The following is a 19322-nucleotide window of genomic DNA, read 5'->3' on the forward strand; positions in this document are numbered from 1 at the left end:
GTAGCTTAAGAAAACACACACATGGAGATTAATAGATATAGAAAACACATTAATTTCAAACAGAAACATACTGCAAATATAAAAACACAAACAAACAGGCAAACATATACTGCCCGACAAAAAACCAGAATGAAAGTTTATATATATTATATAAAGATGCTCTGGTGGTCAACCTGTCATCAGTGATACTGAAGAATTATCAAACAATCTCATTGTAATCTATATATTAATGATGGAGTTTTCATTTGTGTATAATCACCTTAAACTACAAATCATTGTGTTTTTGAATGAGCACTTAATATCTACATAGGGAGAATCTCCTCTGCAACAGAGCCTGCCATGTTTCTACAGTAGCTCAGAGCAGACAAACCAAACGCTGGCTCTAGAAAGGGTCTTGTATGTTTTTATGTTCACTTGAACACTTCGAAGGGTGGATGAGGGGAGGGGTCTGCTGTTCTGTACTAATCTGTATCTTCGCCAAAAGAGAGCACTTAAACAAAATGATCAGATATTCATTTTGCAGTACCAAACAAACACTGTCTATTTACCTACTACTGTGTAGGTCTGTCTGTCTGTATGTGGATAGCCTACATATCTCGATAACCGTTCATCCACATAACACTTGGAGTGAGTGTCTTGTGTGTAAAGTTATGGGCCTCGGGAAGTGCAGTGTCGAATTTGGTGCGATTTGGACATGTTCAACATTAATAATATTTAAATAAACAGGCAAACCGAGCCATGCAGTCAGTGAGGGGGGGGGGGACATGTGTTTAGTCTACAACCGAGCTGAACATTCATGGGTGTTGCGGACTCATGGCAGCAACATTCATAGATTCATTTCCTCTGGCAATTTGTCTGATAGCACTGCATTTGTTTTGTTGCTGCAATGCTTTGCATCAAGCTAACATTCTAGAGCTTTTAATTAGAGTGAGTAAATCATTTAAACTTATATATAACTCACATATGTGAACAGTCATGAAGCTAGTTCAGTTTTATTCTAGGAAATATTGACCGTAAAATTGTGGCAAAAAAAACTGAATCTAGTTGATCATATGCAAAATGTCTTCCTGGCAGATAAACCAGGTAGGATGAACACAGTTTTTTATCTTCACTCTGCACCATAGACTGTTTTTAAAATGCTCTTCACACAACATCCAGCACACAAGCAATAATAAGTAACAGTATATTGTAGAAGTGTTTGAGCAGGACTCACTGATGACAAGGAATCGTTCTGAAGTAGCTCCAGAGCATTAGCAAGAAAACAGCCCATTCCAAACATGCAGGATTAGAAAGGCCGCTGCACTTGTTTTTAATGATTAACAAACAAATCCTTCTATTGCTCTTGACATATGTATGAGTTTGGTCAGCCGAAATGACAACTGTCACTTTTGTCATCTGTGCCTAGCAGTTTAATGAAACCTACACTGACATCATGTTGTGCAGCTAAATCCTGGTCTCCAGGTGACTTTTTAATGTTTCCAGCCGACTTGTCCGAGGCAAAACATCAGCATCCTCACCAGCTGATCCATGTAAAATAAACAGTGCTCAGTTTGTCAAGCTGTTGGCATACAGTCTTCCAATTGAGCTTCCATACAAAGGATGTTTACCACAGTGTGGTAGCTGTAGTTTTTTAAAAGTTACTCATGGAGTCGGGTAATATTATGCTCAATCTAGTTCTTCGAAGAATCACTTGATTCAAAATGTGGGTAGAAAGCGAGTAAGCCGGACATTTTTGTCAAAAGTGTTATGTCTCAATTCCTGGATGGTGCACTCCAAATGGTCAAAGAGTTGAGTGTAAAGCAATCCTATCTTTAATCAGGCCTTGTGACAGGGAAAGTGTATATTTTCAAATTCGGGAAATATGTGGCCAATGACAGAGGACACGCCAGTATATAAAATTGAATGATGTCATTTTATACTTTAACCTGTTTCACATCACTTCTTCTCTTTCATTTTCTGTTGTCCCCCCCTACACTTCATATATGTCACTACTTTGTCATGTTTTTCATTCAGTCAAATATTGTACATTATTATATTTCCCTAAACAAACAAAAGCTTCATGATTCCACCATTTATGATATTTTTCCTCATTTACAGCCTCAGCCATCATTCTAGATGTTCTGTATGAGCATCTTTCTCTGCAGAACCTTAGAGTGTATCATTTGTTATGTATTCATCTGTGGTGTTAAAACTTTAAAATGTGTCTGTGCTCATGTAATATATCAGTGATAATATTATTCTTTTCTTTTCTATATCCTACTCCTGTGTGCATGTGTGTCTTTTCTGTATTTCTGTCATTGTATCTCAGCTCTCAACGAGCTTTGCCATATGACACATACATACATGTTAAATTAATGTTGTATGTACTTTTTAACCAGCAGTTTAATGTGTTGATAATGCCATTCAGTCATATTCCATTCCTATATGTTTACATTATATGCAAATATTACTCCTTCACAATCTCAAATCCACATGTGGTTTCAAAAATAGAATGAGACAGGCTTGTGTGTATAAAAAGCTTTTCACATAGCTGAATACTAGCTTGCTATGAACAGAAACACATGTTGATATAGTGTTTGCATGCAGATTGTTGTTGGGATGATATTTGCCCTGTTTGTTGCCTTTGTGTTTTCTCCTCACCCCCAGCCCATTGCCCTCTCTCCCCACCACCCTCCCTTTTCCCAACTCCTGCCTCTGCCTCCCTCGTTCCACATCTGCCCTGTTATTATTTATATTTCTCTCTTCTCCCTTTCCCTGCAGACATTTCATTCATCCAGGATAATGATCTCAGTTTAATTATGGATAAAACTCTGAACAATAACTCATTATAAATGATTATTGTACAACATTTCCTCTCAGTAGCAACAATACTTAACATTTTTGAAATTATGCCTATTCTGCAGTACAGAGCTGTGTGCGTTACCCTTAGGGGTATTCATTTAAAATTCATAATGTCTGTATTGAAATATCAGTTGTATCAACGTCTGTGTGTCATCAACAACTGACAGTCAAATCAAAGAATTAATAATATTTATTGTCAGAAAAAAAATACTACTTTCTCATATCAAGTAAAAAAAAAATACATAACAGAAAGCTTTTTTCTTTCGGCATCACATGAGATGATTTAAAACATATGCGATTGGCCAGTTTCCTGGGCCGAAAAACCGATGCCGTGAAGGCTAGAAACTTGCACCAGTTAAAATAGGAATGCTCTCTAAAAATGTGACGATATAGGATAGGATAGCTTCTGGTTCCAGACTTGGGCAGCGGTCCACCTATTATTGACCTCTGCCATACAGTAAACAGACTAATTCTAGTCATTTTGTACATAAAATACCCATTCCACTTTAGCTAGTATTATATACAGTAATATACTTCCTCCCTGTGCAGACGTGCTTGTGTTGTGACACACAATTACATCATTTCATTTTAATTAGTCCCCTACTGCTTTGTTCCTTCTTCCTTTTCTCATTTTCTTCTTCCCTTGTTCCTCTCGCCTTTCCCTTTACCCCGACCTTCATGTCTCTGCATCGCATTCTAACACTGGTGTATCCATCCCATCCTCAGGGTATCCTCCTCAGTCCCTCCCCCTACGTTGTGTTACTAAAGTCTGACTGACTGGAGGTACGTACATCAAGTGACAATCAGAGCCCCATGTTGCTACACTGTGAGCACTCGCTAAGCTTCTCGCTTTGGCTTAAAAAATCGGAAAATGTGAAAATCAGAAATCAGTGTTTTTACTTTTTAAACATTAAGCTTTTCTTGGCCTTAAAATAATCTGATTGTTTGAGTTAAACTAGAATAGGCAGAATAGAAGTTAGTTAGTGACTGTTAAAGTCATTAAGGGCCATGGCAGCCATGAGCTATCAATTTAGCTTATCTTAATAGCTACAGCTTGCAGGCCTAATTTGAAAATGTGTCAAACAGCTCTCTAAACCTAGCTAAGTGGGATTACGGTTTGATTGGGTTTGAAATCCCAGGTTATTCCTGCATGAAGGTTTACCAGCAGCTCCTGGCAGGCGTATTCCACACCCGTGCCAAGCAAACACATCCTCAAGAGATTTTTATTACCCTTGCACGTCCAATTCCTGTTGGGACAGCAAACAAACTGATTGTGTCTGTAACAAAGTAGTTTTGTGGTACAATTTAGTGAAATGTGTATCTATAACCATGTAGTCAGCAGTTTTGAAACATTTTATCAAAGTACACTAATGAGGAAAATGCACTTTACTTGAATCTTTCAATGTATGCTACTTTATTGTAGCTACATCGCTAACAGCCTTTACAAAAAGAAAGGGCCTGGATTGGGTGGCACCAGCTAATACATTTCTCAGGAGAGTGTGTTAATGCCTAGCACAGAAAATGTTTGAGGCCACTGGGTCAATGAGGACATTTCATCAGTTGAAGCAACACTACAGTACAACATGAAATGGCTTCAGAGGCTGTGAGCATGGCAACAGGCACATAAAGTAGCAGATCATAGTGGAAGCTGCCTCATGCTGCACCTGCCGCAGAGCAAACTGCAGAGAGCCCCTCATTATGGATGCTGCGCACCTTTCAGCTCGACTTTGTATTGTGAGAGCCGCACCAGTAGAAGTCACTGCATTTAAATCTTTAAAGAACCGAGACATGTACTTAAAGTATCTTTTTGTTTATGTTCCTGAGGCTCATAAATAGAATCATATCCACAAGATCTCTGATTATAGCGTTCCTGCCCAGGGATTACCCGTCGCTATAAAGTGCTGCTGTATGTTAGACACTGTATGTTATTGATTCCAATCCATCATCTACCACTACTGTGTGTGTTTGTGTGTGTGTGTGTGTGTGTGTGTGTGTGTGTGTGTGTGTGTGTGTGTGTGTGTGTGTGTGTGCGTCCGTGCGTGCGTGTGTGTGTGTGCATGCATGTATTTGCATGTGCTATGATTAGGTCACTCTAAAATTAATGGCCAATGTATTTCTGTAAACTACAGCTTCATATGTGCTTGTGTGTGTGTGTGTGTGTGTGTGTGTGTGTGTGTGTGTGTGTGTGTGTGTGTGTGTGTGCGTGCGTGCGTGTGTGTGTGTGTCTGTGTTTACTGTGTACCAGCACATATTCTGCTCTGTTTAAGTAGCCGTGTTTGCAATGTCAAGTCCTGTAACCACAAGAATAAATCAGCAGCACTGCGGCTCTTAGCTGATTGGGACAGGGACACACGCACACACACGTATATATACACAGATCCTTGTATTACTGCATTGATGGGGACCAACCATTGACATCATAGTCCCTGTTTTTCAGACCCCCATGAAAATAGTAATACAAGCCACACACACACACACACACACACACACACACACACACACACACACACACACACAACACACACACACACATAGTGTTTTCAATAGGTCCTTAGAACATTGTGACCCAGATCTGTCACTGTGGTATCCAATACCCAGAATGCCTCTTGAGGTTTAAGCAGCGTCTCATTGGCCTATTCTTAATGGCCAAGTCAGCTTAATCTAGCACCACAGACCAGCATAACATATACACACAGTGGTGTCATAAGTCTCAGACCATGTTACCATTCACTTGAGTGAGATAGTGGCAAGTGCCAAAAATTTCCCTGAAAATATTCCTGTTGTAAAAAATGATTAATGGCATTCTTAGGGACATTTGTATTTGTGCCATTTTACATCCCTACTTCGCTTGGATCAGGGGCTCTGGGAAGAAAAGACAGAAATGGAAATTCCATTGGAAGTTTTGTTGCCCACTGAAAAAAATGATTACATACCTTAAATCCACTTTAAAATATTGTTTTGTCACTGATTGTCCAAGGGATGATTAGCTCTTCCATTTTGAATCCTCCAGTGAACTAGAGCAGAGGCTCTGGGGATGCACATGGCTGCCCTCAGTAATAAAATGCTTACATTATTTGGTTTCATTACAGAAAGCAGAAGAGTAATTTCTTTCACGGACCAAAATGGAATATTTATTCCAAGCCATGTAACACCAAATTATGCAATAATGAAGAGCAATAATTTTCTCAAAATAAAACTCAACCCCATTAATACATCTAAATTCATACAATGTATACTCCGCATGTTAGCATTCTCACTTTACATATATTAGCATGCTAAGCTTAGGTGTGGCCAAATACAGCAGCAGCTGGAATGGCTGTCGACTTGGAAACTTAAGTTTGACCTAAATGAAGACAAACACTTACTTGACCCAGACCTCGGAGAGGGTTCAGTCAGTCTGTCTGTCTGTCTGTCTATCTGTCTGCCTGTCTAACTGCCTGTTTCCTTGGTAACAGCAGCCAACTGTTCCTATTGGAAGATTGGCTAAAACACCTGGGGCTGGTTTCACCAACTGGTCTTACGCCTGCAAGTCCAACCTCATAGTTACACCAGTTGCACCATCAAGGCTTAAACCTTCCTCTTACCAAAACATAGACATTACGTCTGGTCAGGTACAGGCGTTAAGTCAAAAGTTAGGCCCATATACATAGACAAAGTTGTGAAGTACGAAAACACTCTGTAAACAGCTGTTTATGGCTTTCAGCACCCCCTCTCACTTCTTGACTTTCCCTTTTTCCTTTGCTCTCGTTTCTGTATTTGTGGACATGTACACACAACATACAGTGTAGTCAGAGTGGCGTTGGTCTCTGTTTGTGTGTGTGAGTGTGTGGATGCGTATTTGTGTGTTTGTGTATATGTGGATGTATAAGTGTCGGCTATACGCGAATTTGCATATAAGGCGGGGCAAATTAAATTGAATATTGATTAATGAGCTACTTATACAAAAAATAACAGAAACAGCTGTTTTTAAATGAAAAAAGACGTTCTCATGACATCGGACTGTCAGCGATTACTCTACTATTGTCAGTCACATGGATCCTTATCTGTCAGCACAAAAGCGGTGTTCACATGAACACACATCACTAAGACCAGGCATAGTCGAGACTAGCCTTTTTGTTTTGGTACAACCAATGCTAAGTTCTAAAGACTGGTGTTAACAAAGACTGACTTAGCAGTTAAGTACAGTCAGTCTTAGTAAAGACCAGTTGGTGAAACTAGCCCCTGGGCTCTGAGAACTAAACATTGACGTTTTTTTAAGATTAAGGTGTTAACATGTAGGATTGTGTTCATTTTCTACTGCTCAGCTCCAGATGATTTACCCACCTGAGTTACTCTGAGTTTCCCAAAAATTCATAGAAATATCAAGTCTGTCTGTGTCTGTTGTTCCTGATCAAAATCTGGCACAGCTAATGTACTTTTGGGAATCCCAGAGCAGGTAGTCCAGTGGATGTACATGTAAAAACATTTAATGGGATGTCTTCAGATGAAGGAGTTTGTGTACATACACTGGACGAGGTCACCCTCCCTCCCTTACACAGTTCATGTTGGTGCTCCAGAGCACCACATCTAGATGTCTATGGGATATTGTGGCAACTGATAGCTGATTTTTGTAACCCATATTCCTGTTTTGTCCTGTCTCTGTCTGTCTGTCCATCTGTTTGTCCCTCTGTCCATCTATCTGTCTGTCTTTTTCCAACTTCCTCCTTCGGTCTGATACATTTTACTTGGTTTGGGCTGGTTTTCTTTTGAATGATTTAACTTTTTTCAACTTTGTTTCATTTACAAATGCTTGTAACTGTAACAAATGGTTTATATTTGCTATTTATGATGTGCAATGCTGTCATAATATAACATATACTAATATGTCATGACTCTATTATCTGTCATGAACATTTGTATTGCCATCCCATGACACACAACTTCTTACCAAATCATGAAAACTTTTTCTTTGCTCTTTAATGCTGTGAATGACCTTTCATAACCCCGCTCTGACCTTTGCCCTTTGACCTGTGCATGTCCTCTCCATGTAGCTACGGGTTATGAGAAGTCACGCAGCCTCAATAACATATCTGGGATGACGGGCGCCCCACTGCGCCTCACCCCAATCACCAACTCCACCTTTGAGCCCTTCGAGCAGGCTGGCCTCAGGCGATGCCATTCCCCCATACCCTCCATCTTGTAGCAGAACCAACAGAGAAACACAATCAGCAAAATGTCAACAACAACAACAGCAACAGTACTTTTTTTTCTGCGGAAAATGAAAGAAACAAAATCAACATGGAAGAAATGTCTCATGGACATTTGATTCATCCCAGCTGTTCATTCATTTCCATAACTCATCTTTACTTCTTGATAGAACACTGAATTAGACTTTATTAATCAGATGGTCCTATTCTAAAATCACAAAAAAGCTAAACCTTTATGATAAAGCTGAGATAGATGCTTAAGCAGATGTAATATAAAATACACACACACACTAACACACCTGCCTTACTAACAGGGATAGAGTCTAGGTTCGTTTAGACTAATGTGATAGTTGAGTTAGTTTATCTCTAGCTTTCCCTGTGCTATTTCTTGCCTGTATCTCGACTGCACTTGCACTTAAATGCTTTAACACTGATAATTAGGAGTAGCTATGAATAAGACACAGCATGCACGTTTTAACTCATGAGAGGCTCCAGAATAAGAAAATCACTACGCCTAGAAAATAATGGAATCGAACAATTTTTGTACTCTTAAAAATCTAAAGCATATCCATGACAAGGGTATACCCCAAACTGTAGCACCTGAGCACCTTTGAAAAAAATCCATGTAGGCTAAATATGTTCAGTTTTCTGTGTTACCTATAGATGAAATACAACCTCTCCTACACATACCTGTGCAAACATCAGCGCACACAGATGCATACTTTATTATCAGAACGTCTCCTCAGTACAGGAAAAGAGGGGAGAGGGACCTCTGTGACATTTTTACATCACCTCCACAACCAGCTTATGAAATTAGGGATGTCCCCTCCTCCTCCTCCTCCTTCTCCTCCTTCCTCCTCAGGCTTCCCACTATGCACACACCCTCACAACACTCACAGGATGTACTGTATGAAGACTTTTATAGAATGGACAGCAAAGGGAGCAAATGTTAAGATGGGTGCGGGGGGGGTTATCAGGATGGGATGCAGGTCATGTAACAGTGATTCCCAATCTGGTCCCTCGAGTAAACATAATGCAAGTGTCACATTATCAAAATTAGGTCAAACATATTGCTTATATGTTTTTTTTATCGTTTTTAATCTTTGCTCTTTATTTGAGAATTGTTGAAAAATCTCTTTCTTAATTTCAGAAAATTAATCTGAGAGGTAAAAGTTCCTCTTTGGGGAAGGGGAAATGGCAGTGGCATGTGAATCAGGCTGATATCAATGTAGCTGGTCATATGTCATACCACATCGTAACATATATGCTGAAATTTTGAGTAAATATTACATTATTTCCAAAGAAAATCTGCAAAGGAAAATGTGACTTGATGCATCGTGTTTCCATCCATTGCTGCGATGTGATTAATCGATTAAGGGTCCACAAGCCAAAAAAAGGTTGGGAATCATTAACACTGCAGAGTGTGCACGTGAAGTTTATTCTATGAAAAAGGAAGCCAAAAGTAGCTATAGGAACATGTAAAAAAAACTTAAGGTGAACACACATATTGAACTTTGACCTTTAGCCTCACCAAGACCTCCAGTTTAGATGTTGTCATGGAAACTGGAGCTGTAGGACCTGATCTGATCTGATCCACCACGTCACTACGCACCTTCTGTCCACGCACTCTCGCCTGGGCTCTCAGCTAAAGGCTGAGCTGCAAAGCTCGAGGAAAGGGACGACCACTTCTCGTTTCTTTGTGGTGTTTTCGTTTCGTCTTGAGCTACATGTTCAAAGGAACTGTACAAAGACAGCTTACCTGCTCTCTTTCTGAGAGTCAGCGGGGAAGATTAAGCCAACTCTCACGGCTGTGTGTTAAACTAAGAGCTGGACTCAGGATGTGGTTTGGCTCACTTAGCAATGAACCTGGAAGCAGGAGGAAACAGATATCTGTCCAAAATAAGTGAAGCTGGCTAATTATCATTGGGTATACACCTGATGTTTCTCTAAAGAAAAATGACTTTTTGAGACTCAAGGAGGCGTTACGAGCTAAAGTGTGTGCACCTCCTGGACTGAAGGTACCATCGCACCCTTGAGCAAAAATAGGTCAAGATGTAGCTGTGTAACTCACTTTAAAACCAGAAAGTGTCTTTTTTATTTATTTTTGTGTATAGATCAAACGAAACTTAAATTACAATATGTAAAATGAGTTTTAGTTGGGAGGGCCCTGGTTTGCTGTTTCTCCCTGCTACCAGTCTCTATTGTAAGCTTGGCTAATCACAGCCTGAATCCAGCTCCGCGCTTGACAGACAGAAACAAGGTCAATGTTCATCTTTTCACACCATTCTTAGAAAGACAGCATGTTAGCATAAAAGCTATTCCATTCAGGTGGCGTGGCAAGTGATTATGTGGAAAGGTTTCAGACATTGCAGCTCAGCCTGAGTGTGAGGAGCAAGGTTTTCCTCAGGTCTGAGTTCATCCCGCCACCATCACCACCACCGCCGCCACCAACAGCGTTACTACTTGCACTGACACCAGTGTGACTCAGCAGCCAGTGGCAATATTTTTAGTTTTATCCCTTTTTGGCTTCTCTTTCTTTCCCTCTTTTTGCCCCGTCCTGAACCCTCCGCCCCCCTCCCCCTCCCTCCTCTGTCCGTCCATCTCTTCTTTGTTTTCGGTGGTCAGTAGGAGGCACCGTGAACGGCTACTGGAGCGACAGCCCGTGGTAAAAGAGGAGCGGATGACAAACGCCACATGGGAAGAAGAGCGAGAACATGACATCAGACACAGCATGCAAACATAGAAATATGCAATGTAGATAAGTGAGAGAGCAGCGGTCGGATCTGTGCTCGGATATATTGTATCTGTGGCATATGTGATGAGTGTGAAACGGATATTTGTGTTATGTGTGTGTGTGTCTGTGTGCCCAGACCTCCATCTACCTCTGTACTAAGATGCACAAATGTCAACTCGAAAAAATGCATCCTTTTACTTTGCTTCTCCAAAAGGAAATCATTGTTTCAGTTTAGTTTTGATATTGATTATGAACAGTTATCATCAGTTATCATTCTGCCAATTAGTTTTTATTGATCTGATTTTGAATGTGGCCCTTTTTGTTTCAAACTAGAGTTTTCTGATGTTACTGAAATGTATATGACTTCAGAACAATGTCAGACTTTGTCATTGTTGTGTAGACAGTAATTTCATGTCTGCTGGTTAAGTTTCATGTCTGTTTAAATCCCTTGTCGCTCTCACCTTCTTTCTCTCCCACGTAAAACTAACAGAGGGCCTTCAGCCGGCAGAGCATCTTGGATGTGATTTGCATGAGAATATCCTTGGAGAGGAACCACTTCAAGTTGCAGAGAAAGTTTGTCTCTTGGATCCGACCCAAAAAAAAAATAAGTTTTGAAATTTAGCTTTGGACTCCTTTTCAGAGGAATGTTTCTGTGCTCTGATTAATCTTCTTGCTGTTTCTTTTTTACTCTCAAAGCTGGGAATGCCGGAAGGTGAGAGCAACAAATGTGGAGATAATTGTATATTTGAAGATTAAGTTTGGCATTTTGAGAAGTACACTTATTCAGTTTCTTGCCAAGAGTGGGTGGGAAAAAAAGTCAATATCAGTTTTATGTCACGCTAAATTTGGAGCTGTAGCCCGAAAGTGATTAGCCTAGCTTAAATGTGTGACTCGAAGCAGGGGGAATAGCTAGCCTGGCTTTGTCCCAAAGCAAAACTACTAAACTGACACGGGGGAGTCACAGCACCTGTTGCTGCTCAACCACGAGTTGGTTTCACAGTTTTTATTAGTGTACAGATTAATAAGGAGCATTGTCAGCAGTGTTGGAATTTAGATGCTTCATCTTGGGCTTACGTTAGGTGACCCCCTGAAAATACTGCTTAGAGTTTAATGCTAACCTAATTTAATATATCACCACCTGGCTATAGCTCTTAATTCTTCCAATTCCTACTCTCACTGTCAGTGAGAGAGAGTTTTCCCAATAATGTCAGGCTATACTGTGAACCGCAAGAGTCCCTGATTTGGGGCCATGCTGGGCTTCCTGCTTCCTGTTTAGCCTCGTGCTCGAGCAGGGCATCACTTTCCATTTTGCTTCAGAAGTGCAAAGTGCAAATGAGTGATTTTGAGGTTTAAATATACTGGAAGTTCCACATCAGATTCTTAGTAAAAAAAAATCATTTTAACCCCCCATCATATTAGACATGCACACCAGGCACACACAGACACATACACTTGCACGCATTCATACATAGCTGTAAAACACACACTCCCACCCCCCCAGCCTTTCGATCATTTCTCACCATTTCACCCTCTCCGTATCCCCCCTTTCCTTCCCAATGTGCTCTTGTTGTGAGTCACTTTCCTTAAGGCCACTGCTGATTGGTTGCTTTTGTGATGATGATGTACATATGTAAAGTTTGCGTTGTAGATGAATATGCATGGGTTTCCAACGCAAGCAATAAGGATACTGATATGGCTAGTAATGTGAGGAGGTTTGATAGAACTTAAGTCTCAAGTTTAATGAATGTGTATATAACATTTAGATTACTAAGGGTGTGTGTGGATGTATGTGTTTTGAAGCATACATATGCACTAACAAAGCATGCAGGACAAAAAAATCATCTCTTTGGATGCAAGAAGAGGTGGGATGGGCCGACATTATGCATGCCAAAATGCTATGATGCTATTGGTCGGAGCAGACCAAGTTAGGTACTGTAACAAGGCCGGGTGGGGTGGGAAAGTTTATTTTTGCAGGATGGGAAGGGGTTATATTTCTGATAGGTCTTGTATAGCTGCTTTCTTATCGATCTTGAGAGACTTATAGAGAAACATATTAACAATCGTAGCTTTTGATTTCATTTCTTTTCTTTTTTTGCTTCTCTATTCACAGAGAACTGTTCTGAAAGCCCTGCGCTTGTCAGATATATGCAAAAAGAAACAGTAACTGTGAACTAATGCTAACAAATGAAAAAAACAAACAAATCCAGCTTCTTCCATCACTGTCTCAACTCCTCTACTTCTCCTTCTCCTTCTGATTCTTCTTCTTCTTCTTCCTTTTTTTCTTTGAGAAGAAAGACTCTTCTCCACCCAAGAGATCCCCCTCCATGACTTTCATTCACCTGCGACTTCATTCTCTGCCCATGACACATTTCCATCGGTCCTGTCAAATGAACTGCAAGGAGCTTAAAAGGATACCTCTGCTGTACGAGAATCCAACAATTCAATGCAACCTCCCCCAAGGGATGAGAGTCAAGCCCAGTTTAACCTGACGCTAGTAGTACTCACAAGGGGAGCACAAAACCCTATTACTTTGAATATCGGAAACCTTGGTTGTATAACATTTTCCCTGTAAACAACTTTTTGAAGATACCCAACACTTTTTTGTCATTATAATCCTGTTTGGAACGTCTCCCCATGTTAAAGTGAGTCCCAGGAAGAGAGAGTCCTTACCGCTGGATACTTTTCTGTACTAAGCATGGAACCCCTCCATGAAAACAGAAAATAAGTCCCACATTTGGGTTCTGGCTTCTCTATCAGTCACGTATTCTCAGACCTCACCCCCATAATGACACTCTGTGACTGTGGTGATGCAGGTGATTGCTAACCCTAACCCTCATGAACTTATTTCCTAGGGAGCAGCCAATTCAGCTTTTAGAAACACCTTTAAATTAAGATTCACCTGACCCTGCCATTTAGACTGCAACCACCTATAGTGCAACACTTGGAAAACATGTTACACCAGTACACTCCATACAAAAAACAACGTGTTGTTCTAGTAAACAATGACTCCCAATGGTTTCCATTTTTTAAATGTCTTCCTATAGTGAACAAGATGAGGTAAAAATGAAAAGTGAGCATACCAATGGACATTTTATATTGAAAGACAAATTCATTTGATTGCTTGTGAAAAAAGGCAAGATAAAGCTTTCTGAAGGCCTAATTGATCAGTTTTTCTGGGCTATGTCCACTAGTATTGGATGATATTAAAATTAAGTGGATGTACCATTTTTCTGAGGTTGGTGATCCAACCTTCATGAGGAAAGATCATGGTCCAGCTATGCTGGGAACACAGTATGCATCGATATGACCCCAGTTTAGGCCTGATGACTTCTCTCTTTAAAATGGTTGAGAATGTACACTATTCCACAGCAAGCTAAACCAGTTAGACGCTTCAAAAATATAGGATGGATGAAATGGATTGGCACACTGCAGAGGTACCCTACACAAGCTAAATTCTGGGGATTTTCTTTTAAAATTTAAATTACTGCTGGTTCTCACATGTTGCCCCTTGTTGCCAAAGTTTGTCTCCCTTCCATCCATTCACAACTCAGGTATCTCTTCCTCAATCTCTCCATCTGTGCCCCAGTGTTCATGTTCAGCCACGTTTCCTCAGAGATGTACTGTACATAGATCTTCCCTCTCTTCTCTGTGCCCACCATGTGCTCTGTTTTGTGCCCACTCCCCTTCAACTATACTATTTTGCTTTCCTTGTCCAAATGTGCTTCCTGTCTCCCCCTTGTGTCATCCAGTCGTCTTTTCACCCTTTCTCAATATCTGCGTCCCTCTTTCTGTGAAACTGTATCCCTCCAACACACAGAGAGGAATTGAAACACCTTTGCCCCTGGTTAAAAAAATATGAATACACTGGCATAACTGGATTTCACCAGGAAGAGAGATAGGAATGGACTTTAAAAGATTGTTGTAAATGGGGAGGAGGGAAAAAAGAATGTGCTGTAAACGTGATGTGTTCTGAGTGGACTGTCAGCCGAGCAGCGTCAGAGGGAGGAGATGGAGGAGGAAAAGTTTGGGGAAGACAGAAAAGTTTGGTGATGGTGATGATGATGATGATGAGGAGGAAGAAAGAAAGAAGCAAAAATCACTTCTCCATGTAAGAATGTGTACCTCACTGTTGTTCCTGTGCACCTGTGTTTGCTTCTTGTGCTGTCTTCCCTCACCTGTGTGTGGTTCCTGTGTTCTCGTGACATTTTGTTTTATGTTCTATGTTTTTCGTGTCGTGTGCTGCACTCTATTTCCTTACCTTTTTTTTTTCTTTTCTTTCATGTAGCCTTTGTGTATACCACACCTGGGTCAAACAGCCTCCACAAACACTTCCTCTGGCTTGTTTTATCCCACACAGGTGCAGGGCAACTGAAGTTTGTCACACTGCACCAGAATGAAATTAGGTAGAAAATCAGCTGGCCTTACACAGCAAACCTTGCCTGTCTGACGGTCAAAGTGGGATGAAACAAAGAGCTAAAAATGGTTGTTATTTGGCCAAGGTCTGGTCTGTACATTAGCAGGACACACCAACTGAGATGTTGAAGTCTCAGCTCTTGGTCTGGATTTGAGCCCAGTTCTGGTTGGCTGCAGTCCTCTGGTTTGAACTTTGACCTCCGACACCTCTTTGATTTCACTGCCGTTGACCTCGATGTCTCTTGGTCTCATCAGCTTTTCAATTACCATCCAAAATCATTCAAAACCATTCATCATATCAGAGGACTGAGCAGCCCCCCGAGGACTTCTGCCGTCTGTGAGTGTGTGATTGTGTGGACAGAGAGAAATGAGTTAGTGTGTGTCACATTCAGGCTCTGTGTCTTCTTGGTGTGTCTGCATGTCGACTGAGCTGGGCGAGCCTTTTAGTGATGTCTTTTTCCTTTTTTTTAGTGGTGTAGTTGGTTTACCATTCCCTTGCCTTGGTGTACAGTATGTTGTTGCTGCAGTTTCCACAACACTGGAAACTACAAATTAGATCTGTAACACTCCATTGTGAAAGTCTTTTAATATCTCCAGCCTCAGATGACTTTGAATTATTAAAGAAAGAAGGCTTTCTATAATGGCTAATGCGACACATCTCATTTACCGTATATCCAAGGAATCTCACAGCCTGTTTGCCAACAGCATCTTTGGGTAAAAATGGCCATTGTCATAGTAATAGACAAACCAGCTGTAAACCTTCTCTGTATTAATAGTTTATTAGACTCAAAAGGGGAAAATAAAGGAATCACCTGGAATTTCCTTTAAAGAGCTGAAACATTTCGATAAATATTTTTTATTCATATTGTTTGACCTCTTATTTACAAAATTATTTGTGAATAAAAAAAGCACAAATCTTTGGAACCTGAAAAAAAAATTGTAGGAGCGGTGAGTTGTGTATTCAGGCTTCTTCAAAACAACAGAGACTAAGATGGAGAGAGACAACAAGAAGTTTATGTTGTTCTGTCAAACCTCACAAAAAGTAACCTTCTACGGCATAAAACAACAAGAATCTAAGATGTACAAAACAAACATAATCTGACCCCATCTTGATGCTTTTGGGAAACAGGCCCATAATGTGCTTAATGTGGCTCCATGATCCACCTCAGAAAGATACCAAGTACATTTTTTATGCTGGTGGGTAAAATAATTGTCACACTGTATTTTTAGCTTATTGTGTCCAAAGAATTATTTGGGGCATTACGGATTTTTTGGGTTCCATTAATCCAACTCGTAAACGTAAACACACTTGACTGCTTACTGATAAGGTGTTTAAGGGCACAACGTAGAATCAGAATCCAGCACAAAGCATTCGCTGATTCGTCAGTGTTCTATCACATGACCCCCGTCCCAGAGGAAAACAACCAGTATTAGTCTTAAAATCTTCAAGATTTACATTATTATTATTATTATTATAATAGTGTATGTTCAGACATTTCCACCGTCTTCCCTTTTCGACTCTTAACCCTGACTTTATTTGTGTCAGTTGTTTCAGTTGCTACATCACAATTAGGCTACTGAGTGACATTGCTTACTAATAATTAATCTCTGACTAACAACTAGTTTGTAAAATGCTAAAATGTTTTATTTTATTCATGAGTACACTTTCACTGAGTAAAGCCTGTCCTCTGTGCAGACATTCTTTTAAAAGGAAAGAAGAAATGATTTTACCCACCAGCATCGCTCCGCTAAATGAGTATGAATGTACAGCAGATCTGCTGCTTAAGTTCACATCAAGTCTGAAAGAAAATAACACATTGGCCTGTAGTTAAAACAAACTGTAACCTAATGCTGCATCTGAAATATCTACAGTCTTTATCCGCTCATACATAGTGTTAGCACCTGAAGGAATTGATGAACTGTTTATGACTTGTACACTTCTCGATCACCCTCCATCAGGGCGCGATCAATCTGAAGTGAACAAGTCATGATCGCGGCTTGTCCACTTTAAATCCTCAATAAAATTCTCTTTTCTTTTTCCTTTCAGTGCTGAGTTTCTAACCCTCCCTCCTCCCCTCCACATGAGAAGAGGAAAACAATGAGTTTTATGCCACTGCTCCTCCATCTCCCCTGATGGAACTCACTGTTGAAAATGGGAGAGAGACAGAGAGAAAGAGAAAAAAAAAACAAAGAACACGAGAGGTTGAAATCATCATAGTCGCTGACTGAACGTTTTTTCATCCGTGTGACACATTCATATGCAACCTGGAGACATTTTAACATGGAAGTGACTGGTAATCATGACGAACCACGGTCTGGATGCTCCCAGCTCGGCAGCAAGAGGATTTGGAAACCATGTGACAAGGACACCCTCCATTTCCACAGTTGTGTTATTCCTTTGACTGACTCCCCTTTATTTCGAGAAGCTGCATGCACAGCTATTGATTTCCAGCGAATGCTCCTTAATTTTGGCGCTCAAAGCACTATGCAAGGTGAGGGGCGGTCCATCATGATGTCGAACGGCTCCAGCAGAGCCTGATCCAGTGTTGCCGCTCGGCTGCAGAGGTCGGGCTGCCCTGCTCATCTCTGCTGAACCACAGGACCTCTACCAGCCGGTGGGAATCTGCTCATACATATCAGAAAACATCAGCCATATCATATGTATATTTGACGTGATCCTATCTATTTGACAGCATCTGTATCATCTGAGAGACTGTTGGCAGCTTCGGACTTAAACACGAACACTGGGATCTCCGTAGACCCTCGAGGAATCACTTTTAGTCCACCTTGAGATGGAATTTAACCCAAAGACAGACACGTGGATGGACAAACTATTGGGGTGAACAGAAACCCTCAAAGACATGAAACTGGCCATAACATCTGCTTGTAAGAAGCAGGTGTCACTGGAAATGAAGATGTGATGTGATGAGCCTCTTTCTCACTCTCTCTTTCCCTCTCAAGACTTTACGGTATCTTGACCTCCTCCCCCTGCATCGCTGCATCGCTGCTGCTGCTGCCCTTCTTTAGCAAATCTGCATGGCATGAATGAAACCAATTAAAACCAGAAGAAAGACAGTCAAAGACACAATGGATGGATTATATAAGTGGAGCAGGGGTCCGTGAGAAAAAAGGGAGAGAGACTGTAGATTTCTTTTTTTCCCCCCACCTAGCAATGCCAATGCAACGTCATTCTCGTTATCACCACCATGAAATACTATTAAACCCCAAAACTGGATGCTAAGATGTGGGCAAAACAGCATCTCCTGCAGCAAACCGCTCTCTCTGACGGCATGATGGATGAGGAGGAGCTGCCTCCTCCTCTGAGAGAAACAGGGAGTGGGGGAGGAGATTCTGCAGACCATACACTCAATACCTCTGGGAATGGGGCGAGGAGATACAGGCTTTTCAAAGAAAAGCAGATATTCAGCAGCAGCGGGAGAACATCTTTGAGAAACTATTCTATGGACCAAAAAAAAAAAAAATACGGTGACGATTGCAAATTAGAAATGCATTTTTATGACATTGTTTACCAGCATGAATATTCTGCATGACCCCTGCAAGCCATTCCGACCCCCCCCCCCAAGATTAACAGGGCTAGAAATTGATCATTTAAATGTGAAAATTTAACAGAGTTATGTTATATGCAAAAGAGTAAAAAAGAATTCTAGGATAATGTTTAAAAAAGATTTTCTCTTATTTTTTAATGATAAAACATGTACAATTAAGGGGGAAAGGGGAAGTTGCAACATCCCCCCTGTTTTGTTTTCCTTGAGAAATATTAGGGGACTCCCAACCCAGCTCCCAAAAATCCAAGAAGACTCCTCCCAACTTCTGCAAGTGTTTATTATGCTACTACAAGTTCGTCTACTACTGCTATTTCTTCAACCTCTCACTTGACTGCGACCCAGCTTCTTCTTCCTCCTCCTCCTCTTCCTCTTCTCTTTCTTCCTCTTCTTCTTGTAGCCTTTTATCAGAACTGCTATATGTGACTCTCTCAAATGGCAGCTGCATGCGTGTTTCTGTGCCACCATCTGGACCCAGGACTATCAAACTGATGTTGAACTGAACTTTGCTGTGCCCTCCGAGGTGTCACTGATCACGTGAATTTGAACTGAAAATGTCTCTTGTCCCTTTCCCTGGAACTTGTT

At 40.8% G+C, this 19322-nt stretch overlaps 1 protein-coding gene across 2 annotated transcripts in view; it reads left to right on the forward strand.

Annotated features, from left to right (window-relative positions):
* Positions 1-18749, forward strand: part of LOC118123921 (potassium voltage-gated channel subfamily C member 1) — a 70313-nt gene extending 51564 nt beyond the window's left edge. The window contains exons 5-6 of one of the 2 annotated variants that reach the window (XR_007034919.1): positions 10653-14869; positions 17222-18749. Coding sequence is in view for 1 of the 2 variants with exons in the window: in XM_035181624.2 (XP_035037515.1) it covers positions 17222-17235 (14 nt within the window). In the remaining variant the exon portion in view is untranslated. The remainder of the gene's footprint in view (positions 1-10652; positions 14870-17221) is intronic. The other variant, XM_035181624.2, reaches the window with a different exon arrangement.
* The last annotated feature ends 573 nt before the right edge of the window (positions 18750-19322 follow it).

Source organism: Hippoglossus stenolepis, chromosome 16, assembly GCF_022539355.2.
Source record: "Hippoglossus stenolepis isolate QCI-W04-F060 chromosome 16, HSTE1.2, whole genome shotgun sequence".
Lineage (NCBI taxonomy): Eukaryota > Metazoa > Chordata > Actinopteri > Pleuronectiformes > Pleuronectidae > Hippoglossus > Hippoglossus stenolepis.